This window comes from Oryzias latipes, chromosome 14 (assembly GCF_053564925.1).
Source record: "Oryzias latipes strain Hd-rR chromosome 14, Olatipes_Hd-rR_3.1".
In the NCBI taxonomy this organism is placed as follows: domain Eukaryota; kingdom Metazoa; phylum Chordata; class Actinopteri; order Beloniformes; family Adrianichthyidae; genus Oryzias; species Oryzias latipes.
In genome coordinates, this window is record NC_136250.1 from 15,790,698 (window position 1) to 15,815,835 (window position 25,138).

The following is a 25,138-nucleotide window of genomic DNA, read 5'->3' on the forward strand; positions in this document are numbered from 1 at the left end:
GGACAAAACTTCCCTGACATGACTCTTTTTGATATAGTTGTTAAGCACAAACAGACTTTTCCCAGATGCATTTTTTCCTTTAATAAATGTGACTGACAGGTACGCTGAGTAAATGCTGAATGTAAACGTAACATTTGATTGAATGCATGAAGAAGCCCTTAAAGGAAAATCCACAACTGTTTCTTTGTTTCTGTTATTGAATAATGTTTTCACATTAAGTTTTCAATAAATTTACTGCATTGCTATGAAACAAATTTGTTTATTTTCATATCCATTATTACAATCCTCACATCAGCATTCAGTTTTTTCATTGACAAAGAAACATTTCTAAACAACAGCTTTGAAAATCAAACATCAATTTTGTTAATAAAGCTTTAAAACCTAAAATGGTAAACATGGAAAAACTCCTAAATGAAGCAAGCCTAATATGAACATTTTAAACTGGAGTTTTACTTAAAGGAACATTAAGTTGTTTGGAGTTGTACAATTGTTTGATGCGATTCCTCGTAGATGTGATTTCCAGATCATCAGTCCGTCGCTAAACCCAGGAATTGTGCTTCGTCTTTCACTCCCCACTGCATCCTTTACAACTAATCAGGCTTATGCAGCAGGTTAAAGACTTTTTTTAAAGCACCTGCAATTTAAAAAAAAATTAGATAATAAGGTTAAATAATATTTATTGATTACATTGCACATAAATCATGGTGATTTGCATGTATACTGTACAGTGATGAATGACTTTAGTCTTTTTTTAATACCCATGTAGAGCTGCCATCTGTTCTTCTGCAGCACAAACTTTTCTGAAACTTCACTTTGAGAAACTTCACCTGCAGAAATATCACAAGTTTATTCAATTAAGTATTTTATAAACTTTTAAAGTTCATTTTTAAGTGTCAGTTTATGTATATGCATGGTTCAAAACTATACAATGCACTTTAATATTATTTCCGATAATAACTTGTTTAATGATTTCAATCTTAAAGTAGATTTTGAGCAACACTGATGCCATATAATTACTGTATAAATCACAGAATCAGGCTGGCTCTGAGCTTTTTCTCTCATGTTGTCACCGAAAACGGGAACAGCTATCATGTCAAGACACTTTGTCTCCATCGGGTTCCTTTTGCACATGCGCAAGATAAAAAATTATCTTTTCAAAGCAGCACTTTTTTCTAACATCCTCAAATTAACATCCTTAGAAACATGTGACTGACAAAAGAAAAGATCACAGAATTGATTCTTACCTGGAAAATGAAGATGATTGACAGCATGAACCTCGCAGCCGTAGACATTAGCGCACAGCGTTCATAGTAAAAGTGCTCACAAACTCCTTCCAGATGATCGTGTGTCAGGCGAAATGTTAAAAAAAGAATTTATAAGTTCATTAACAGTTTGCTGCATTTTTTATTTGATATATAAATGGGAAATAAGTGGATTATTATGGTACATTGTTGTTTAGAAGATAAAATCTGGCATCGCTTCATTTAAAATACTTTTCAGTTCAAATGATTGACAAACAGCATCATCCAATCAGCGTTGTCCCATAGTAACTACCTCTTCCGGTTTGGAAATGTTTTTTATTTTTTTATATTTCATTTTTTTCTGAAATGTTATCATTTTTTAATATTTCATTTTGTTTTCTGGAAATTAATTTTGTTTTCTGAAATGTTTTTATTTTTTAATATTTCATTTTGTTTTCTGGAAATTAATTTTGTTTTCTGAAATGTTTTTTATTTTTTTTATTTTTGTTTTTTAAGTTTTGGTTTCTGAAATTTTGTTTTGTTTTCTAAAATGTAATGCTGCTTTTTAACATTTTTTTTTTTTAAATTGTTGTTGTGATCTTAAAAATGTTTTTTTTACCGTACTTCCCTTATAAAACCAGTGATGTTAAAAATCCCACAGTAATGTTCAGATACAGCCAGGTCCACAACAGTGGACACACTGGAAGGTAAACCATGACTGATGACGAGGTCAAGGGGTGTGCCCCCAGTTGTGAGTCGGCTGCATGACGCATGCTGGAGGCAGACTGGAGCCAGGTGCTCAGACTCAGCAGCCTGCTGAAGCGGCCCTGGCCGCGGAAGAGGGAGGGGAGGGGTCCCGAGATAAAAACAGTCATTGGACAGGAGTTTAAAAAATTAAAAAGTCTGATTAACGCCTTTTTAGTCGTTTCATACTCCCGATAAGATGTGTCTTTAAAACCCACATGTAAAATCAGCCTCCTGACTGTGGAAGTGAACGCAGCAGGTCTGGGAGTTTTTCCAGAATCTCCAGAACTGTGGCTCCCGGAAAACAGTGAGTGACTGCGTTAAAGAAGCGGACCTTCCGTATTATGGAGCCCCGATTATTGCCGTTGTCGGGGTAAACAGTGGAGGAGGACATGCGGGCGCAGGTGTGGAGCCGACAGGTACCTGCGTGACGACAGGGGTGGCCTCACTTTGCGGCCGGTGGTCCATCTGCGGCGGCGAGGCCTGAGCCTTGCTGGAATGGAAGTGGACGGCTTCCTTCAGGATCCGACGGCGGGAGGAAGATGCTGAAGCCCGTGAAGACGTGGGGAGATCCAGTTGCAGACGCTCGTCTGATCCTGATGGGGCTTTAGCGGTGATCCTCGGGGCCCGAACCGGGTTGCTGCATGCCGCGATGTGTCCGTCCTCCTTCGGGATCTCCATAGGGTCACCCCGAAGAGCGGGTAAATCGACGGTGGAGCCCAAGTCCGGTGCAGTCTGTGCCGCTGTGATCGCTGCGGAAGGAGAGGGAGAATCCGCAGCCAGGCCAGAGAAGCGGTTGGAGAGACTCAGGACAGGAGCCTTCCGGGTCTCATCAGATCTCCTTCTGGGCATTCGGACAACCACTTCTTCATCCAGGGATCTTTGCTTGGGTGTTGAAGATGAAGAAGGGTGTGCGCAGGTGGACGGGTTCCATGGAGCTGTGTCCTGGAGTGTGGCGCTAAGCGAGGTTAGCCGTTAAGACTGGGAAAGGAGAGCGTCCTTCATTTCTAGTTTGGCTTTTAGACGACGGATGTCTTCTTTAAGGTCAGTGATCATTCCAGAAGCTATATTCAGTGATTGTGAGTCCAGATCATTGATTGCATTTGGTTTTAGTCTTGAATTCAGTGCCATGTCCTGCTAGGTTCCTAAAGAGGTTAAAAGATCTCCTCGGATGGGCCATAATGAGAATCAAACCCTTAAAGTCCCGCTGTCTCTTGATCCGGAAGGAGGTCAGAAATGACCACATGTCTTTCCCAATAGCCGCGGTTACATGGGCAGAATATCTTGATCGGATCAATGGTCGGGTTAAAATTCACCCGTGCACATGGGATCAGAAAACCTTTTTCCGATTAGAACAAACGTTCCCATGGCTCACACTTTCGGTCGGAATGAATCATTTGGGCATGCGCAGTAGTGTTAAAAACTCCCGGATGAGGAAATAGGTCCCCTTCTAAACAAACAGCTGCCACAGACATTTATTTTATGCAGCAGCTCGGTAATATACGAGACAATCTTCCAAATGTGCTTTTATTAATGTCATGAATAGTATGAAGCGCCTGTTCGCTCATCGTTTTATTTAATCCGTGTGATCAGTGCTGGAGGGTTAGGACAGGCTATAAACACGGGCTAACAACATTAGCCTGATGGACACAAAATCCAGGACCATGAACCCCCCGGGAGAGCCAGTGGGGCGAGAGCGGAGTGGCGCTTTTCACGGGGCTTCCGCAGAGCAGCTGGTCGGTCCCGTATGAGCTCCAAAGCTTTCTCTCAGCGAAACACCATCTATGCGTGACGTAACCCACAGCAGTAGTGACACACGATCGGAATGACCGTTTACATGCTCCACGATCGGATGAACGATCGGTATAACCCACCTATCTTGATCGGAAAGAAATTCTGATCCGAACGAGTCTGACCGGGGCAGAGTATTCCGAATGGCGCGTTTACATGACGCATTTTCTTTCCGATCAGGCGTTCTTTCCGATTACTTTTGCCCATGTAAACGCGGCTAACGAATGGAGAAAGAATTCCATTGTTGGCTGTGCAACCAGTGTGAAGCTTGGGAAGACTGTATACTGCTGATCTGTCTGACGCCCATTTTCCCACCACCATCATGCTCCAGCTTACGGCGAGACTGGAGAGGATTGACAAGAGCCACCTCCCAGGGAAATTCAAAGTGTGATGCTATCAATTCATCCTCTTTTAGTGCTTAATGTGGCCCCTGAAGTTGTGTGAGATTATGTCATCAACAGTAGCAAAGGTGGATGCCAAAGCCAAGAGTTTTATACGTACGTGGCTTGGCTTACCTCAAAGTCTTTCCAACACAGGCCTATTTGGGAAAAACACACTCCAGGTGCCACTGAAGTCCATAAGCCTAGGCTGCAGACAGGAGAAGGTGAGGCTTGTATTTGAGCTGAGAGACTCAACTGGCCCTTTTGTAAGAAAGACCAAGGCATCTGTCCAAAAATGGAAAATGGAAGGCAGAACACCAACTGCTGCACCTCCAGCCATGACTCTGTCAAATTGATCAAGTTTGCAGATGACACCACCCTCATCGGGCTCATCTCTAATGATGATGAGTCTGCCTACAGGAGGGAGGTGGACCGGCTGTAGCCTCTTTCTCTTGATGCAGTCCCTCTTCAGGTCAACCTGGAGCTGAACACCAAGAAGACAGTGGAGGTGATAGTGGTCTTCAGGAAAGTCACAGACCCCTCATCCCCTCTCATCCTTACAGACTCTACCATCAACATAATGAACTCAGTCCATTTCCTCTGCACCACCATCACCCAGGACCTCAAGTGGGAGCCATCCATCAGCTCTCTGCTCAACAAGGCCCAGCAGAGGATGTACTTCCTGCGGAAGTTGTAGAGAGCCAAGCTGCCAGCCCAGATGATGGTGCAGTTCTACACAACCATCATTGAATCCATCATCACCTCCTCCATCACCGTGTGGTACGCTGGAGCCACAACCAGGGACATAAACAGATTGCAGCGTATTGTGCGCTCAGCCGAGAAGGTGATTGGCTGCAGCCTTCCATCTGTCCAGGACCTATACGTCTCCAGAACCCGGGGACGGCCAGGTCGGATAGCAGCCCTCTCACCCTGGTCATGGTCTACTTGAGACACTCCCTTCGGGCAGGAGGCTAAGATCCATCAGGACCAGAACCTCGAGACATAAAAACAGTTTCTCTTCCTCTGCAGTCAGACTAATGAACACCTTTTTACTCCTCCCCCCTTAAACTTCACTTATATGTCCAGTCAGTCACCAGTCCACTACCTGCACCCTGATCATCCTCAGTTTGCACTGTTTGCACTACTTATTCTATTTATTGTTCTGACCATTGTGTAATTTTTTTTTATTTTGCGTATTGTTGTTCATTTTTTCTACTCTTAAGTGTTTTATTTTGTACATTAGCACCGCAGCAAATTCCAATCCTACCCGTTTCCTACCTCGTTTCAACCCACGTTTATATCTTGGACCTTCTGTCCTGCCTTTTGCCCACCGGCACCTCTGTTCAGATCTGTCTGCCCTCTATGTTTCCGACCCATGCCTTTGTCCTTGCCGTCTGATCTGTGCCTACCCCTCCTGACTTTCTCTGCCTTTCTGGTGAGACAGCCTACTGCTCTGCCATTTAGATCCTGAACTTATTTTGGATAACTTGGTTAGCATCGAAGTTCTCTCCGTTACTTTGTATTGGATTAACTCGGCCTTTGACAGTGACTGTCTTCCCAAAATACTCTTGGACACCCCCTACTGTTTGAAGGACTGTCGTGCCTACCAAATAAACTGCTTTAACCTCTCCATCCTGGTCCACCTTTACATTCATCCCTTGGGTTCTGTACACCATCCAGATCATTTTGACCCCCATTATCCTTGCTCGGCTCTCCCACAATCGCATATCCTGTCTATTCAGGTTCAACTATTGTAAGTCAGGTAGTATTTGAGGCACTAAGTAATTGACTCCTCCTTAGCTGGCATTGAACCCTAAGCTGAGTTTCAAAGCAGTAATGTGTGCTCTAGTTTTGCCCATCAAATAATCCTAGGCTCCATTGTTCAACCAGTTTGACTTAATGCACTTTTTATTTGATACTAGAGTACTTTCTTCACTTAGAGACTCTGTTCTATCTTTACCTACTTTAGCGTGTGAGCTACCACATCTATATCTATATCCATATCTATGAAATACTTGGTTCAAATGGTCATTTTGGTGGCCATCTTGAAAAATGGCCACCATCTTGAATTTTCAATTGGTCAATTTGGCAAATTGGGCAAGTTTCCCCTAGAGAATAATCATACAAAATCTGGTGCTTGTATCAGTTTGCAGAATTCCTATGCAAATGTGATTATCAGCCGTTCCAAAAGAGGAAGGACATTAAGGAGACAAGGCATCAAATAAAACCCTTGCCAAAAGAAGTCTATGTCAGTTTAAAATCATTATACTTAGTCTAAAAGTGAGACAGTGTACTTAATATTGATTTTTAAATACCATATTTCCTACACTACACATACATAGTCCGTAATATACTTGCTGTGCTTGTACTCACTTTTTGCTAGTAAAGGCCAAGAGGAAGATTATTATATAAAAAAACAAGCCAACCATTTAAGGATGTGTAAACTGTTGTCTTTTGGATTTGTATTACTACAAAAACATTTTTTGGTAAAATAAGGATCATTCAATACTGAGCCTTCATAACCCTGAATCTTTAAATACGTAACTAATTTAATATTTTTATAAAGACACGAATTAAACAAAATAAAACAAAAAAGTCTCTGAATTTTTTACAATCTTTTGAATCTTCTTCAACATGCCTCCTGCTCACCTGTCACTCCAGGCTCCATTCCACTCCGTTACTCCCCAGGGGTTTCTCATTCGGATCATAGGAATATTTTCATTTTTGAAATACGCCGCCTCATGACCTAAACATATTTTCTTACTGCCATCACAGAGTACGCATGACCCTTCACCAGACCGTTTGCTTTTTTGAACTCAAGTTCATGCGGTTCTGCCTGTAAAAGGTAGAAAGTAGGTAAGTACAGTCAAAGTATCTAAACAGCAGTGATCAGAAATCTTAAGGGACAGTACAGACCGTGATGCCACAGCTGATGACTCCACCATCTTCATAAACTTTGAGAAGGTGTTCAAATAGATAATACTGTTTTTTTTTGGTCTTTGTGGAGAGCCTCTTTATTTAGATCAGTGCGTTCAAATACAGCACCAGTGAAAACCACCACAGCATCTCCAGTGTCTCCTCTTCTTAAAGACTCATAGCAGCCGTAGAGTCTGAGATAAAAAAAAATAAAAACGCAATAGCTTCTTTTGAATAAATGATTACCTTCCCTCCACACAAACATGGAGAATAACACTGTACAATATTCTGGTGTCTGATAAAAAAATTGAAAAGCTCGGCCCTATTTTGGAAAGGCAGAAATATTGGTTCATAAATCAAGTGGACTGACTTGGCATAAGCCTTCTCCAGCAGAGCACTCCAGAATTCATTTTTGCTGTTTGATTGACAGTAGATCAGTTTTCCGTTAATAGTAGGCAGCCGGTCGTCCACGTCCACATCTGTCCACTGAACAAAGACCCAGAACTGAAAGTGGAAGATCCCGGCATAGTTTTCTGGATGTTTGGGATCCCACTCCTGTTCCCTCCAATCAGGAATCACCTGGAAGCATGTAAATGAAAATTAAATTTATTCAAATGTTGTTAAACATTAAAAATGCATTAAGATCTAATAACATAAAAGTAAGGTTTTTTTGTTCTATTTAATTTTAAATTAATTTGCTGTTAGCTGCTGCAAACATGTCTGCTCTACGTTTAATTAAGCAGTGATTTAAAGTTTTATTATTGCAGAGAAACTGAACAGTGACCCAATTCAACTCATAAAGCTCACTGTCAACCAGAAAGCTCGCACAAATTAAGTATTTGTCAGGATTTTTACCCACAACTTTCTAGTTTTACAGCAGACCCAATCACAGCTTCTGAGATGGTAAATACTGACCACCAAATCTGATGAATCAGGTTTTGTCGTCAGTAAGCATTGATTTAGAAGAATTTTACCTACCATAACAAAGATTGATTACACACTCGTCAGATATGGTTCAATCCATCTTTTTTTCCAAAGTCTTTATCTTAAGGTTAAAGGTTTATGGCGTTTGGTCAAAGTTATCACCAATTTTGTTTTAGCAAGTTGTGAGTTTGTGAATTTTAAAACAATGGCACTATATATAAGAGCAATAATGTATGTCTTTTGTTTTTTAGTGGGTAAATGAGCCAACACTTCAGTTTTTTTTTCTAATACTCACTTTTTGCCAGAGGTGGGGCTTCAAAGCAAGGCATGAGCTCGCAGCAACAAACCAGCAGTTTTCTATTAACCCCTGATTCAAGTCATGGGAATCAACACCTTCCACAAACAGATGAGGGTCTGAGCTTATCTTCTACATTCAAAAAAAATATTAATGTTTAGTTTACGTTTTAAGCAGAAATTTGCAAAACATTTGGAATTAATCCAGCCTGTTTAACAAATCAGTAATATGGCTTCTGGTTAAATTTCCTTTTGACCATCTTTCTTTACTCACCCATGGTCGTTTCCATTCCACTTCACCAGGAAGGGGTTCTTTATAAAACAGAGATGAATCATCTGCGGGGAACTGTAGATCTCTGAACAGCCTCTTTTTTTCTTCAGGTCAGCATAACGTTGATTTTTGAACGGGACAACAGAGGAGGACATGGCTGAGACACTGAAACCTCACGGCTGGAGATGGATGACAAACAGACAAGATCAGTTGTAGATTTTCTCTGAAACTGGTCAGATTTGACACAAATGCATCTTCTGTACCAATATTTATCTTTTAAATTGGGTTATGGAAAGACTTTCTACCAAAGACCACTCAAATTTCGAAACACACATTTGCCTATTTTCATATCAATTTTTAGATTAAGCAACTGTAACATGAAAGAACATTCACAAATACATTTTGTGTTATTAAGAATTTAAGAAAGAGAAAAAAATACTGACCTGGACAATAGCTCTCACACAGCAGCAAGATATTGATGAGTTCACTGTTAAACAACAAAGAAATCTCAGGTTTTTAATACCTGAGCCTAATTTACATACCAGTGACAAATCTCCTCCTAAGTGCTGCTCAGAGCCACACCTCACCTGTGTTTCTTCCTAGAGAGCAGAATCTAATAAATTCACAACTTTACAATATTTAATATTCCACAATACTTAAAAAAGAAAAATAACTTATGAAGGATTTGAGTATTCAGACTTATTTCTGACGTGTGTTCTGGTCATGGTTGCTAGTGTTCCTCTGATTTTCAACATAAACAACAATGTTATTCTTCTTCAAAATTTTCACCCGCTGTCAACACAGATACTAGAATGGTTTCAAAACAGAAGTGAAGGAATTTGCTTTTTGTGTCAAACTGAAAGCTAGTAAGCCGAAGAAGGACCGGAATATGTGCCATCTGACACGACGGTATAAATATGTGCTGACCAAATCTGAAACTGAACTTGTCTGTTTGTCATTCATTACCAGTCATCCATCGTCATTATGTTCTCTTCATCTATCTAGTTCAGAAATAAACATTCTGATTATACTGTATGAACCGAGGTGATTATTTCATTGCATGTTAAAGCATCAGAAAAATAGTCAAAAACTTTAAAATAGAATCACACTGACTGTGAAAAGTGAAGACCTAAAAGCATTTCTGTTCATTTTTTGTTTTGTAAACTGGGAGAAATTTAAATAGTTAAAGCTGTAAACTTGTTTACTGCTTTTCTAACTTCACAAAGGCCCATAGTGCTTTACATTCACAGTCTCACTTACAAGCACACAATTACACACTGATGGCCACTGTGCTGCCACGCATGGCACCAACCTGTAACCACCAGATATAAATTGGGGTTCAGTATCTTGCCCAAGGACACTTTGATATATGGGCTGGCAAGGCAAGAATCAAACCTTTTATCATTGAATCAGAAACTGTTCCACCTCAGCTATCGAAACAACTATAGCTGTATGACACAGCCTCAAAACTAGTGTAACAAGAAGAGCATTTTTGCAGTAGAAGGGAGCATGCAAATACCGATAATTAACTCAAACAAAAAATAAATAAAGGTAAGAATGAAACTGCTGCAAGACATTCTTGTCTTTAAGAACCTAAAAGGCAAAAAAACCCCCAAATAGTTTAAACTTGACCATTGTGCTTGCCCTTTATGGTCCGTCCTCCCCCTAAACAAAAAAGTAAAATGAGGAGTTTTCATTTCTTTTTTTTTTTTTTCTTTTTTTTTTTTTTTTTTTTTTTTTAACTTGTTCTGTCCAACAGCTGAGCAAACAGATTAGAGCTGAAGGCTTTTTGTGTTGGACAGGTTTTACTATCACAAAAAGAGGTTATATAGCTTCAAGAAACTAGAGTGTAGATTTGTATAAACCCCTTTTTGTCGTATTATTTTTTATTTATTTGTTACATTTAGTGTGTGTGGGGAGGGAGAGGGGAAGAATGTGAGGGGAGGGTGGAAGAGAGTAAAAGGAAGAAAGGTGAAAAGGTGGGGGATACAAGCACTGATTTGAATAAGTTATTATTTTAAGCTGTAACAATTATACCAGATCTGCTGGAAAGACGAATGTTACATCAAAGGTGAGTTTTCAAAAGGAGGGTTTTCATTTCTAAACATGCCTCACTTTTTGTGTTTCATCAATCTCTGTTTATGGTCTGCCACATTCAGTTCATAAACGGTGTGGCAAAAGCTTTTTTCTTTAGGCTGTCAAAGAGAAATCTGGGAGAATAATGTTTAAAAGGTTCAATTCCGGTAAATCCATAGAAAAATCAAAGAAACAAGTCAAACTGAACACAGAAAAGTTTAAAACAACATTGAGTCATGCTGATCAGTTCTGCTCCTCAGTAAAGATTCAAGAGAAAAAGGTGTTTTACAGTAAGCGAGGAAGGAAATATGTAGTTATATAATGAATGAAGTGAACGCCTTTAGGAGCATTCCCTTGCGCGAATGCAGGAAGACCATGTGTAAATGGAATAATTGGAAAGCAAATTAAAAAATAGCTTTTGGCTATTTATTATAAGTCATAATGCCAGTCAACTGTAGCACGATTAGATATTTTTTTTATCTAGCATTTTATCATACTTTATACTTGTTTTTAATTTTTGATTAAGCATTCATTTGGTTATTTAAAGACATGAACAGTCTGTAAAGTTAGTGTTGAAACTTGAATCTGTTTTTTGTCTGTGCCGAAGGGAAGCAGTCATAACTGTCATTCATACTCTGAACGGCTGGTCTCTTAACCTCGTGCTTGTAAGGATGGACACAAGCATTGAATCCCATGACTTGATTTACACATGTTGCGAGTCGGGGCAGAGGCAGCAAACAGGGTAAGGAGACAGAAGATCAGATCCAGATGCAACGCTCAATAATGAAGGCAGAATGGCACAAACAATACTTCACACTGAGCTTAAGTATACAGAGGTTGATGAGCGAATGAGAGTCAGCTGTGAATAGAATCCTGGAGATGGTACCCACTGGTGACCAGAGGGGGGTAAAGATTCTGACTTCTAACATCATTTAGGTTCATTTTAAAGCAGCACCTGACTGTTGGTTACTGTAAGCATGATTTATGTGACATGTTTATAATTTATAGTCAGCAATGTTATAAAACACACTTAAAAACTACGTATTGGTTTTAATTTGAAGTAAGCTTTGAGGGGAGAAAGGAAATGTTTTGTATTGTTGTGATATTAGTCTTCAGGGTTTTCAATAAATGGCAAAGGCAGAGGTAAAGATGGAGTTCTTGCCACCTCTCCTGAGTTATTCAAATGAGTAAGACAGTCTCTTTTCATTCATTAAGTTGATTTGAATTTAAGATAAAAAGAGTCCTGTGACTGCCAGGCAACCTGTCCAGGGCTTTGCACAACAGTAGCCAGGTTAGGGTCTGGTTGGCCTGTGACCCTGAAAGGGATACAGATGGTTAAGGAAATGGATGAATGGATATATTAAATGGAAGGAAACAAGAACATTTAATAAAGAAGAAGGTTTGATAATATGAACTCTACAGTTTCATAGCTTATTTTCAAAGCCTTGACAAGAAGTGTTTTTTCTAATGCAATTGTTCTCTGCTCTCTGTCGGTTGAGTTGTCCCATTTAAAATGCTAGAAGCCTGTAACGTAAACCTCAACTAATAAAAAAGGTTCCGAAGTAAAATACGTTTTTGGTCACTTACAAAGAAACAAGACATCTGCTTTAGCTATATGAATGGCACCTGTTTTGATTTGTTATTAGTATAAAAGACTCTTCTATCAGTGAGGGCATTAAAAATAAAACATGGCTGGGTCTTCCAGAATGACAATGTTACAAAACACACTGGCTGGCCAATGAAGGAGTTGTTTCAAAAGAAGCATTTCAAGGTCCTGAAGTTGTCTTGGCTCTGTCATTATAGCCAAAAGATGTATAACAACATATTTAGATGAAATTGTATTTTTTTTTTGTCTGTACAGAACAATGACAAACTTCACTCAGACTGTGAGATCATGCAGATTCACCTCATATTAAACAGAAGTTTTAACAGTTCCTCAGATGACCCAGGAAACCTTGAAACACACCTACATTTAGTGTTGTGGTATAAAGCTTGTCAATGTTATGGTACTTTCATCAGACAAAATAACCTCTTTTGTTGAGACACAGAAACCAATTCAAGCATGTGGACATCACAGTCAGCAGGTGGCAGGACAGTCATTTGCAACCACTGTCCTTTAGGCCTCTTTAGAAGAAGTGCATATTTGTTTATTCTGGCGTTAAACAGCAGAGGGTGCTGGAGAAGAACGATTTAATAAAGAAAACTTCAATGAAGTGTATGAATGTGACTGTGAAGAGTTTAAGACTAAATATAAAAAAAATATTCAATGGGATTCCCAAAGAAGCTTATAATGTCAATAGTCTTTTTTGAACATTGGAAAAATATGATCAAACTCAGGCTAAAGTAAAAACTCTGTGTCTTTTAAAGTGCATTAATTTATTAATGCAAGGTAACATTGTAAAGCCACAGATTAACAAGTTACCTTTGAAACTTTATGTAGCAATTCTCATGTAGAAAACCAGATACATGGTCAACACATTCCCTTCATAGTACAAAAGTATAGTTGTGCACAAAAGAAAAAAAAAGAAACTAGAAGTGTTTCAGACGATTCTAATTATTGGAAGAAAAAAAAGAACGCTTGTTACTTCGAGAAAAAAGTAAGACAGAAGAAAATACTAACAATAGCTTTTAAGTTTTTCTTATAAATCTTTAAAAAATGTATACAATAATAATAATGCATTGCAAGCGGTTCTACAATGTAAATTTGTATTTACACTGTCTCACTATTTGTATGTACTTTTGAAACACAAATGCAAAGATCTAAATAGATTATGTGATAATTTGTTAAAGCAATAAATAGCTTATCTATAGCTAGTATCAGCTCCAACATATTAATAACATAACCATTTTATTACCAAGGTGTCATAAAAAGTATAACAAAATATATCTTAAAGAAGAAGCTACTTAATATTTATGATTCTGGAAGAACATTAACTATAAAACTAATTGAAGTAACCACAATAACCTTGAAATCAGACAGGTGAATTACAGCAGTTTAATTTGAAAAAAACAATTTTATTTGATACATTGAATGAAGCTCTGAAAAAGCCACTGGGACGATGCAAAAAATACCATTAAAAATGAAAATGATAGAAAATTTATCTCACAAGACTTAAACACAGACAGATACACACAAGATTTGTGTAACCAATATTATTAAAGTGGGGTGTAAAAACAGTACCCATGCCCATATTTGTAAAAAAGTTGAGGCGGGTTGAATGAATGTGTGCTTCTTAGAGCGTACCTTGATCACATTGAATGCTCCAGCAAAGGTAGGAGCATTCATCCTTCATAACATTGGTACTAAATACCTGGAAGAAAAATAATTGACAGTCAGGTGAAGAAAAAAGTGTCTGCCTGACTGTCAATTGTTTTTCTTTTTGTTGTAATTTTTTTTTCTCTTTTTTCCCCTTGTGTATAGGAATAAGATTGACTATTTAAAAAGATAGTAAAAATTCTTAACTTCAAGTTTTACGGACATAATAAGAAAAAAATACTTACTAATGAAGCCACAGGCAGAAAGCCTGATATTAGGATAAATTGGATTACTAATGTAATAATTACATAGCATTGAATTTTAACTCGAGGACAAAAAGGAAGTAACGTTAATGTAACTTTTGTGCAAGATAAATATTCTTTGTTAGGTTTTTTTATGGCAGTTTTAAACCGTACCCTTTTCACCTGCGTAATATAACAAAACCAATAACAAGTGGATGATGTATTTTTTTTCCAGAGATATAAAGGTGGCCTATGAAACTTTTTTTTAGTTAATTATAAAACAGATGGGATCTGCAATAACATAAATGATAACTTGGGATTTTTTTTTTTCACCAAGCCTTTTCTGAAATGACTGTATGTTTTAGCCAGTTTGGAATTTCCTAAATAAACCAGTAAATCCGCAAAACAAACAAAAGACAAACACAATCACTACAAATCTTAATTTGTAGAAATAGTTTAAAGTCTTAATAGCCATGCTAGTGTATAACTTGCAGGCCTCACAATCTGCTGGCGAACACCTTCAGCAAATTGACAAGGCACATAAGGGCTGGTTAAGTGAACTCCCACAGTCTCTCCAGGAAAATATAGAGCTGGTTCAACGTTCAGCAACAGGGCTACTGCATCACAGTAACTTCCTGTCTTGTCCTGGTTTTCAGTCCCTCTGCATTTTTAACAAATTCTCATCCGGTTCCCTGTGGAGACAGACATGATTTAGCTTGGTATTTTGACCATGATGTGATAAACTGGAGTAACAGCCTGTCAGTTTGGCAAACCAGTTTGATGCAAAATGATGATGAAAAGATAAAATTTACTTCATATATTATTAATTGTTTTGAGTAATTTATCTTTGCAAGAATTGCAAGTTTTTGCATTTCTATAGAAATGAAATTCTATGTCTGGATTTAAAAGTTAAATAAATGTACTTATCTCTAATATGTTGCAAAATATCTAATACAGTGGTGGACAAAATTGTTGGTACCCCTCAGTAAAAGAAGGGCTGGACAAAAATGATGGTACCCAGAACTTAATATTTTGTTGCACAACCTTTTGAGGCAATCACTGCAATTAAACGGTTTCAGTATTTGTCAATGAGCCTTCTGCACCTGTCCACAGGTATTTTGGCCCACTCCTCATGAGCAAACTGCTTCAGTTGTCTCAGGTTTGTGGGTGTTTTCTCCAAATGGCATGTTTCAGCACCTTCCACAGATGTTCAATGGGATTCAGATCTGGGCTGAAGGAATTTATATTTTCATTTCATTTTATTAAGGTTTTGTGTGTTTTTTAACGTTCTTTGATCCTTGAAGGGACATCCTGCAGTTTGCATATGTAAGGAGATTTCAGTACTACAGCTGGAAGATGTCCTTTATTTAAAGCCCTCACTATTTCAGTCCCCCCCAGAATGTATTTGTTTCTCATCAGTCCAAGTCAAGACTGTTTCTCTCTCTACCCTGTCTGTTTTCAACTTTGCTTGTTTTAACCTTGACAAAGGATACAAAGCTAAGTGAGAACATTTGTTAAAATATATTTTGGTAAAGACAAATCAATGTCGATTTTGGTCAACTTTGACATTAGGAAACAAAGATAAGTGAGAAAAGTCATAGATTTTACCTTCCAAACACTAAAGTCAATGGCTACATCTTTTCCTTGACCAGTTTTTTTATAGATCCTTTGGTCTTCTTGTTGCAAGGTTATTAGGACTTCATCAGTTATCTTTGTAACATCAAACAAATACTGTAAAAGACAGTTCAAAAAACAGTTTAAATCTGAACTGCTTTTGGGTTGACAAAAAAAGCAGACAGATTTTACCCGTGGATTCTGTCTGGTCCACCTCCCATAGTGAGAGGTTTCTTTCTTGTGATTGCTGGTAAATGAATTATAGAAAATGTGGCAAACATCAAGCATAAGTGACCAGTCTCTAAATGACATCCTGTGGATGAGAGCAAACTGGTATTAGTGAACTTCCTTAAGGTTTACTTTAACCTCAGAAATGGAGTGCAGTGATTTAGAGAACTTTGTTGTTTACCAGAACTCCCCATCATCTTCTACTGTGAGACCAATGTTTTTCCTCTCTGTATAACCATTCTTGAACCACTCATCAGAGCTACGAAACACAAGCAAAGAAGGTGATTGATGTACATGATAACAATATACATACATTTACTAAGAAGAACCATCAGTGACATACCGATGCAAAGTCATTGACCCTTTTGTTCAGTTCAATGGTCATTGCTTCTCTAAGGTTATACATCACCTTCCTGGTCACAGATGAAACATTCTAATTATTTTGAGTCTGACATTCGCTGTGGAATTTTGCTGCTGCTTCTACTACAATTGCTCCCCTCGCCATTATGGCTACACTATAATGGCGGCTGTGATGCAGTGGTAGGGCGGTCGACGGTCACGGTCTGATACCGGATCCCACGGAAAGCTACACCGCTAAAGACAAGCTTTAGCTGGTATTTTTGTTGGAACTTAGCGACTTTATCACCGACTCGGAACAAGAAAGTGAAGACTTTCACCACTTCTGATTGGTCAGACTGATGACGTGTGATTAAGCCTCCAAGAATGATTGGTGGAGACAGTTAAAGGGGCGGGACTTTTCAGTAAACAGCTGTGGCTGCAGCTAAATTGAGGTACCGTCATTCTTATCAAAATGTCTTTAATAGAAATAAATAAACAAAAAAGAAAAAGTCTTTTACAATCTTTCACATTCCTAACTACTCAGTGTTTTATCAGGGCCTGTTGTTACGGTTTACAGCTCAAGAACCCAGATGCAGAGTAATACTGTATACAAAGGCCAAGTTTGAAGACAGTTTAATAACAGTAGACCAAAACCAAGGTGTAGAAGACAAAACGCTCCAACAAAGAGATACAACACAAGGTGGCTTAAATAGACAGACAACCCAATGAACTAACAAGGACCAGCTGTGGACTCCAGCAGGAAGCACAGGAGAGTGGGCGGAGCAAGAGGAAGAAGCCACAGCAGACCTGCACAAGATCACAGAGTGAAAACCAAAAACAAAACAAGCAAACCGTGTCATAACCCCTCCCCCAACGTCCGGCTACCAGACGGACGGCAAGGCTGGGTGGGATTGTCCCGATGAAACCGGGCGATGACGTTCTCGTCCAGTATATGTCTCTCAGGCACCCACTGACGGTGCTCAGGTCCGTAACCCACCCAGTCAACCAGGTATTGAATGCCCCGCCCCCTTCTTCGGGAGCCAAGAAGTTGGTTGATCGAATAGACAGGACCACCATCTATGTAACGCGGTGGGGGTGGTTCCAAATCAGTGGTCTGAAGACAGCTCTCCCTCACTGGCTTCAACTTGCTGACATGGAATACCGGATGGACCTTCAAGGTTGACGGAAGGTCCAACCTTACTGCTACTGGATTGACGACCTTTGTGATGGTGAAAGGTCCAAGGAACCGTGGATGTAGTTTTCTCGAACCTCCTTTCAGGGGTATGTCTGAGGAGGAAAGCCACACCTTATCTCCCACCTTGTACACAGGAGCCGCGGACCGGCGACGGTTGGCCACAGCAGTGAACCGCTCCTGGTTCCTCAGCAAACTGGCTCTAAACCTCCTCCAAGTACGCTGGCAGCGTCTCACAAAGGCAGCCGGACCAGATGTAGATGTCACTTCTTCCTGATGTGGGAAAAGCGGGGGTTGATATCCATAGGCTGCCTGGAACGGGGAGAAGCCAGAGTTGTTGACTAAGGAGTTGTGGGCATACTCAGCCCATGGAAGCTGCCTGGCCCATGTGCCAGGGCTCTTGGCACACATGGCACGCAGGGTGGTCTCCAGATCTTGATTATAACGCTCCACCTGGCCATTGGTTTGTGGATGGAATCCAGAACTCAAACTAAGAGTGATCCCCAACAGCTTGCAGAACTCTTTCCAGAACTCTGCCACGAACTGGGGTCCTCTATCTGAAACAATGTTAGCAGGGAGACCATGCAGTCGAAACACGTTTCTGGACATCACTTCTGCCAATTCTTTGGCAGTGGGTAGTTTTTGTAGAGGGACTGCATGGGCCAACTTAGAGAACCTGTCAACTATGGTCAAAATTACAGAAAAACCTCTGGAGTTTGGAAGTCCTGTAATAAAATCAACGGCGATATGGGACCATGGCCTGGAGGGCACTGGGAGAGGCTGTAAGAGGCCAGCAGGAGGTCTTCGGGGTACCTTGGCAATAGCGCATGCAGGGCACGAGGAGACAAATGCTCTGATGTCAGAGGTCATCGTGGGCCACCAGAATCGCTGTCCAACTAAGAAAATTGTTCGAGTGACACCAGGATGGCAGGCCAAACGAGAGCAATGTCCCCATTTGATAACTTGTGAACGGAGACTCGAGGGAACAAACAAACAATGGGTTGGGCAACCAGATGGAACTACAGAGTCATCAGACACAGAGGCTTTAACCCTCCGCTCTAGGGCCCACCTTGTTGTAGCCAGCACCATGTTTTGAGGAAGGATGGTACACTCTTTATCTGAAACTATAGAGTCGCTCTCCCTCTGGTGCTGCCGGGACAGAGCATCAGGTTTGGCATTCTTGCTTCCTGGCCGATAGGACAGGGAAAACCTGAAACGGTCAAAAAACAAGGCCCATCGAGCCTGGCGAGAGTTAAGTCTCTTGGCAGTTCTTATATATTCCAGGTTCTTGTGATCTGTCCATACGAGAAATGGGTGTTCAGCTCCCTCCAACCAATGACGCCACTCTGCAAGAGCTAATTTAACAGCGAGGAGCTCCCTGTTCCCTATGTCGTAATTTCTCTCTGCAGGAGTGAGCTTGCAGGAGAAATACGCGCAGGGATGCAACTTACTATCAGATGCCCTCTGGGACAACACCGCACCCACCCCCGTGTCAGACGCATCCACCTCCACAACAAACTGTTTGGAGGTGTCAGGGTGAACCAGAATGGGAGCCACAGAGAAACGTCGTTTGAGCTCAGAAAATGCTTTGCTGGCATCATTATCCCACAGGAAGCGTACCTTTTGTGACGTTAGTTTGTGGAGTGGGGCAGCAATGGCACTAAAGTTCCTGATGAAGCGTCTATAGAAATTTGCAAAACCAAGGAAGCGTTGGAGCTGTCTCCTTCCCGTTGGTTCGGGCCAATCCAAGACAGCTTTGACCTTGGTATTGTCCATAAGAACGGAACCTGGAGATATCACATGACCGAGAAATATTGTCTTGGTGGTGTGAAACTCACATTTCTCTGCCTTGCAGTAGAGCTGATTCTCCAGAAGCCGTTGAAGGACTGCTCTCACATGCTGCACATGAGTCTCAGAGTCTGGGGAGAAGATCAGAATGTCGTCGAGGTAAACAAAAACAAACTTATTGATCATGTCCCCGAGAACATCATTTATGAGACACTGAAACACAGCTGGTGCATTAGTTAGCCCAAAAGGCATAACCAAGTATTCAAAATGTCCACTGGGAGTGTTGAAAGCCGTTTTCCACTCATCCCCCTCTTGTATCCGCACCAAGTGGTAGGCACTGCGGAGATCCAGCTTGGTGAAGATGTTAGCCCCCTTCAATAAATCAAAAGCAGTACTTAGCAGGGGTAGAGGGTAAGTATTGCGAACTGTGATGCTGTTAAGTCCTCTGTAGTCGATGCAGGGACGCAGACCACCATCACGTTTGCCAACAAAGAAAAAACCTGCTCCTGCTGGGGAGGAGGAAGGGCGAATTATTCCTGCCTGAAGGCTCTCCTGAAGATATTGGTCCATCGCTTTACGCTCTGGAGGGCTCAAGGGGTACAGATGACCTTTGGGTGGTTGAGTTCCTGGGAGCAGATCCACGGAGCAATCATAGGGACGGTGTGGGGGAAGGGACTTGGCCCGAGTCTTACAGAACACATCACCTAAGTCATGGTAAACAGAAGGAACCTTGCCAAGGTCAGGAGGTTCTGGAGCAGGTGTGTTCTGGACAGAAGAACGTAATGTAGCAGCATTCAAACAGTTCAACAAACAGAATGGACTCCAAGACAAAATCCTGCCACTAACCCAGTCTATGTGAGGGATATGTCGGCAAAGCCATGGATAGCCCAAAATGACATGGGGCTTCATTGACTCAACAACAAAAAAAGACATCAGTTCATTATGATTTCCAGAGACTGTCACTTTAACAGGGATGGTGCGAGCGGACACTCTGTGAATGAGTGCTCCATTGATGGCATTGATGAACAGGGCAGCAGGCAGGGGCTCTATGGGTATCCTCAGCCTGTCCACCACCTCTTGGGATATCAAGTCTCCATCAGAACCAGAGTCAATAAGAGTCTCGAACTCACCCAACCGCAGATCACAAGCCACCAGAATCGTCGTTGGAGGTCGAGAGGGCGGAGAAAACAGAGAAACGCGGCTCACCAGTTGCCCTCTCACTGATGAGCCCTGGTGTTTTGCCCGACAGCTTCTGACGTAGTGGCCGGGTGTCCCGCAGTAAAGACACAAGCCACCTCTCATGCGTCTCTGTCGTTCTGTTGGAGATAGCTGCCCCAAGGCTGCCTGCAGGGGTTCCGGAGGAGTCTCAGAGGACGGAGTCCAGTCCTCTGGAATACGATGGGTAGGAACAGGTGGTGTCGGTCGCTGACGTTGGTGATGTGTCGTAGGGCCAGGAACGATCCGTTCCAGGGCTCTCTCTCTCATGCGTCGGTTGATCCGAGTGGCGAGATCAATCAGGGCCTCCAAATCTTCAGGAACCTCCCTTGCTGCTAGCTCATCCTTTAAGGAGCTAGAAAGTCCTTGGTGGAACACATCCACAAGCACCTCGTTAGGCCAACGAGTGCTGGCAGCAAGTGTGCGAAACTCTACTGCATATTCGGAAACAGTGCTGGACCCCTGGGTCAGCCGGAGGAGTTGAGAAGCAGCTGTTCGGTGAGACTTGGAGGGGTCAAAAACCATCAAAAGCTGAGTGGAAAAAGCACTGAAGGAACAGCAATGGGGCGCCGCCCGATCCCACTCAGCCAAACCCCATCGTTTTGCTCTTCCCGTCAAAAAACTTAGGGCATAGGCTACTTTGCTCTTTTCGGATGGAAACTCACTGGGGTTGAAATCAAACTGAAGCCGACACGAAACAAGAAAGGCCTGGCAGTCTTCAGCCGTCCCATCAAAAAGTTCAGGAGAACCAAGTCTTATCTGTCGGGGTGAAGGTGAAAGCTGCTCCAGACATGTCGTACGACCATGAAGCTCCAGCAGTTCAGACATGCAGCCATGCAAGTCCTGGACAAGTGAGGCAATCCCACCATCAGTTGGAATGGCTCCATCTGCTGGAGGTAACGGGACATCACAAGCCTGAGAAAACTCTGCTGGGTCTGTCATGTTGGTTGGAGCGTAATGTTACGGTTTACAGCTCAAGAACCCAGATGCAGAGTAATACTGTATACAAAGGCCAAGTTTGAAGACAGTTTAATAACAGTAGACCAAAACCAAGGTGTAGAAGACAAAACGCTCCAACAAAGAGATACAAAACAAGGTGGCTTAAATAGACAGACAACCCAATGAACTAACAAGGACCAGCTGTGGACTCCAGCAGGAAGCACAGGAGAGTGGGCGGAGCAAGAGGAAGAAGCCACAGCAGACCTGCACAAGATCACAGAGTGAAAACCAAAAACAAAACAAGCAAACCGTGTCACCTGTTTGGATGAACACAGAGCTGATATCCTGAAAAGGAAAAATGTTTTTACATCAGTGAATGAGGGCAATTTTCCACGGCACACCTGACCATCTACCACGGCACACTGGTTGAAAAACACTGACTTAGTCTATACTAAAAGTGAGACAGTATACTTGATTTTTTTAAATACTACATTTCCTACAATACACTTACATAGTCCACAATATACTTGCTATACTTGTACTCACGAAAAGCAAACTTCAAACGTACTACTTTTTGCTAAGGGAACATATTGCAAAAGATCAGCAGTAAAGGGCGAAGAGGAAGATTATTGCATAAAAAAACAAGCCAACCGTTAAAGGATGAGTAAATCATTAGTACTAAAACAACAACAAAAACATTTTTTGGTAAAAGAAGGATAATTTAACACTGAGCAATACATTTATAACTCTGGATCTTTATGTAACTAATTCTATGGTTTTCATACATACATGAATGAAACTAAATAAAACAGAAAATCTCTAAATGTTTTACATTACTGTCAGTGTCGATCACAACAACTGCAATGAGGCTTTTGAATCTTCTTCAACATGCCTCCTGCTTACCTGTCACTCCAGGCTCCATTCCACTCCGTTCTTCCCCAGGGGTTTCTCATACGGATCATAGGAATAGTTTCAGTTTTGAAGTGCACCACCAGCTCATGACGTAAACGTATCCTCTTCAGTGCAGTCACAGAGTACACATGACCCTTCACCAGACCGTTTGCCATCTTGAATTCAAGATCATGCGGTTTTGCCTGTAAAATGCAGAAAGTAGGTAAGTACAGTCAAAATATCTGAAGAGCATGAGATCAGAAATGCTAAGGAACAGTAAAGACCTTGACGTCACAGCTGATGATTCCACCGTCTTCATAAACTTTGAGAAGGTTTTCAAATAGATAATCTTGTTTTTTTTTGGTCTTTGTAGAAAGCCTCTCCCTCTAAGTTAGTGCGTTCATATACAGCACCAGTGAAATCCACCACAGCATCTCCACCGAATCCTAGTCTTAAGACTCATAGCAGCCATAGAGTCTGAGATAAAAACAAAAAAACACAAAAGTTTAGTTGAAAGAAAAGATTATCTTTCCTCCATATTTGTTTGGAGGGAAGGTAAAAATAACACTGTACAATATTCTTGTTTCGGATAAAGAAGCGTAAAGCTCGGCCCTATTTTGGAAAGGCAGAAATATTGGTTCATAAATCAAGTGGACTGACTTGGCATAAGCCTTCTCCAGCAGAGAACTCCAGAATTCATTTTTGCTGTTTGATTGACAGTAGATCAGTTCTCCATTAATAGTAGGCAGCCGGTCGTCCACGACCACATCTATCTCCTACCAAAGACCCAGAACTGAAAGTGGAAGATCCCGGCATAGTTTTCTAGATGTTTGGGATCCCACTCCTGCTCCTTCCAATCAGGAATCACCTGGAAGCATGTAAAAGAAGTCAAGTTGTTTTGTTTTGACTCATCCCCTGAAGGAGCAGTGAACTAAAGTTTAATTCTTACGTAGAAACTGAACAGTAACCCAAACCAACTCACAAACCTCAGTGTCAAGCAAAAAGCTTTCATAAATTAAGTCTGGATTTTAACCCACAACTTTTAGTCTTACAGCAGACATAATCAAAGCTATTGACCATTACTGTGTGCTTTTTAACATCACTGGTTTTATAAAGCAAGAGACCTCTGTGAGAACGGTGAAGAAACGCTACTTGACTCCTGAAGTGGTCGAAAAATTTATTACATCTGTTCGCTCCAACTCTCCACCTGTCTTACCGGCCCCCTGTGATCTACTTGTTGAAAGTTTTAACAGTAAATTAAAATCCAGTCTCAACTCAGTTGCTCCACTAACATCTAAGAAGATAAGAATCAAACCCACGCCTCCTTGGAGAACTGAGGAAATTAAACAATTGAAGAGACGTTGCAGATCTGCCGAAAGACTTTGGAGAAAACACAAACTTGAAATAAACTATCAATTATACCAAAACCAACTAAAACTATATAATCAAATCGTAAAACAGACCAGAAATTCATATTTTGCGAACAACATTTCCGTAAATAAAAATAACCCCAGAGTCCTTTTCACCACAATAGAATCTTTAATCAACTCAAATGTGAACAAAAACCCAATGCCAGCCTCGGCCTCATTGTGTGAGGACTTTGCAGACCACTTCGGGAGCAAGATTGATTCTGTCAGAATGAACATCATAAAAGAACAGAAAAGCCTCTCTATTGGTTATGATGGCTTGATTTTACCTGAGGAAGCACTGGACAGTTTTGACCTGGTTGAAGCTGCAACACTTGGTCGAGTTTTCTCCCAAGTTAATCCAACAACTTGTTCTTTAGATCCCATCCCCACATCACTTTTTAAATCATTTTATGGGTCTTTTGAGAGTGAGATTTTAAATATCATTAACTCCTCTCTACAGACGGGTATTTTTCCTGCTGCCTTTAAAACGGCAGTGGTGAAACCATTACTCAAGAAAACTAATTTAGACCCTTCAGTTTTTAATAACTACAGACCTGTGTCCAACTTGCCATTTTTAAGTAAGGTTTTAGAAAAACTTGTTTTTATTCAGCTAAACGAGTTTCTCTTACAAAACAACATTTTTGAGATAAACCAGTCTGGCTTTAGGACGAACCACAGCACAGAGACGGCCTTGTTAAAAATTGTTAATGATCTCAGGTGTGCCTTGGATTCAGGTCAGATCTCAGTACTAGTTCTGTTAGATCTAAGTGCAGCTTTTGATACTGTTGATCACCTGATCCTTGTAAACAGACTTAAAAGTCTTGGCCTTTCAGGGACTGTTCTCAAGTGGTTCGAGTCGTATCTCATGGAGAGAAGCTTTATGGTAAGCATGGACACATATTTTTCTGGGGTCCATGAAATTAATTGTGGTGTGCCTCAAGGTTCCATCCTGGGCCCCTTGCTTTTTAACATTTACATGCTTCCTCTGGGGAATGTCATCAGGAGCCACAACATCAGTTTTCATAGCTATGCTGATGATACCCAGCTGTACATAGCTATGTCTCCTGATGACACAAGACCAATAGAAGCACTTTTTAACTGTATTTTAGATGTAAAATTATGGATGGCAAATAATTTTCTGCAGCTCAACCAGGAAAAAACTGAAATTTTAGTTATTGGTCCTGAAGCCAAGAGGGAGAAACAGTTTCTGAAGCTACAGGAACTTTCCTTAAGTCATTCGGAAGCAGTCAGAAACCTGGGTGTTATTTTTGACTCTAAGCTAACTTTTATCCCCCATATAAAACAGGTGGTTAAAACTGGTTTTTATCATCTCAAAAATCTGGCTAGAGTCCGCCCACTACTCTCTCTTGCTAATATGGAGATGCTAA

At 40.8% G+C, this 25,138-nt stretch overlaps 1 protein-coding gene across 1 annotated transcript; it reads right to left on the reverse strand.

Moving 5' to 3' along the window:
• Window positions 1-14,112: 14,112 nt before the first annotated feature.
• Window positions 14,113-22,763, reverse strand: LOC111948689 (calpain-5-like). The gene is made up of 6 exons (XM_078930651.1): window positions 22,626-22,763; window positions 22,354-22,544; window positions 16,159-16,236; window positions 15,942-16,062; window positions 15,744-15,866; window positions 14,113-14,827 (listed from the first exon to the last, which is right to left on the reverse strand). The coding sequence occupies exons 2-6, from the start codon at window positions 22,515-22,517 to the stop codon at window positions 14,816-14,818; spliced, it is 498 nt and encodes a 165-aa protein (XP_078786777.1). The 5' UTR covers window positions 22,518-22,544; window positions 22,626-22,763; the 3' UTR covers window positions 14,113-14,815.
• Window positions 22,764-25,138: the final 2,375 nt, after the last annotated feature.

Coding starts and splice junctions, on each gene's coding strand:
- LOC111948689 (XM_078930651.1), bottom strand. CDS start 22,517: ATGGCAAACGGTCTGGTGAAGGGTCATGTGTACTCTGTGACTGCACTG. Junction 16,237..22,353: donor AATGGAGCCTGGAGTGACAG/GTAAGCAGGAGG, acceptor TGTGTTTCGTAG/CTCTGATGAGTGGTTCAAGA. Junction 15,867..15,941: donor GGACCAGACAGAATCCACGG/GTAAAATCTGTC, acceptor TGTCTTTTACAG/TATTTGTTTGATGTTACAAA.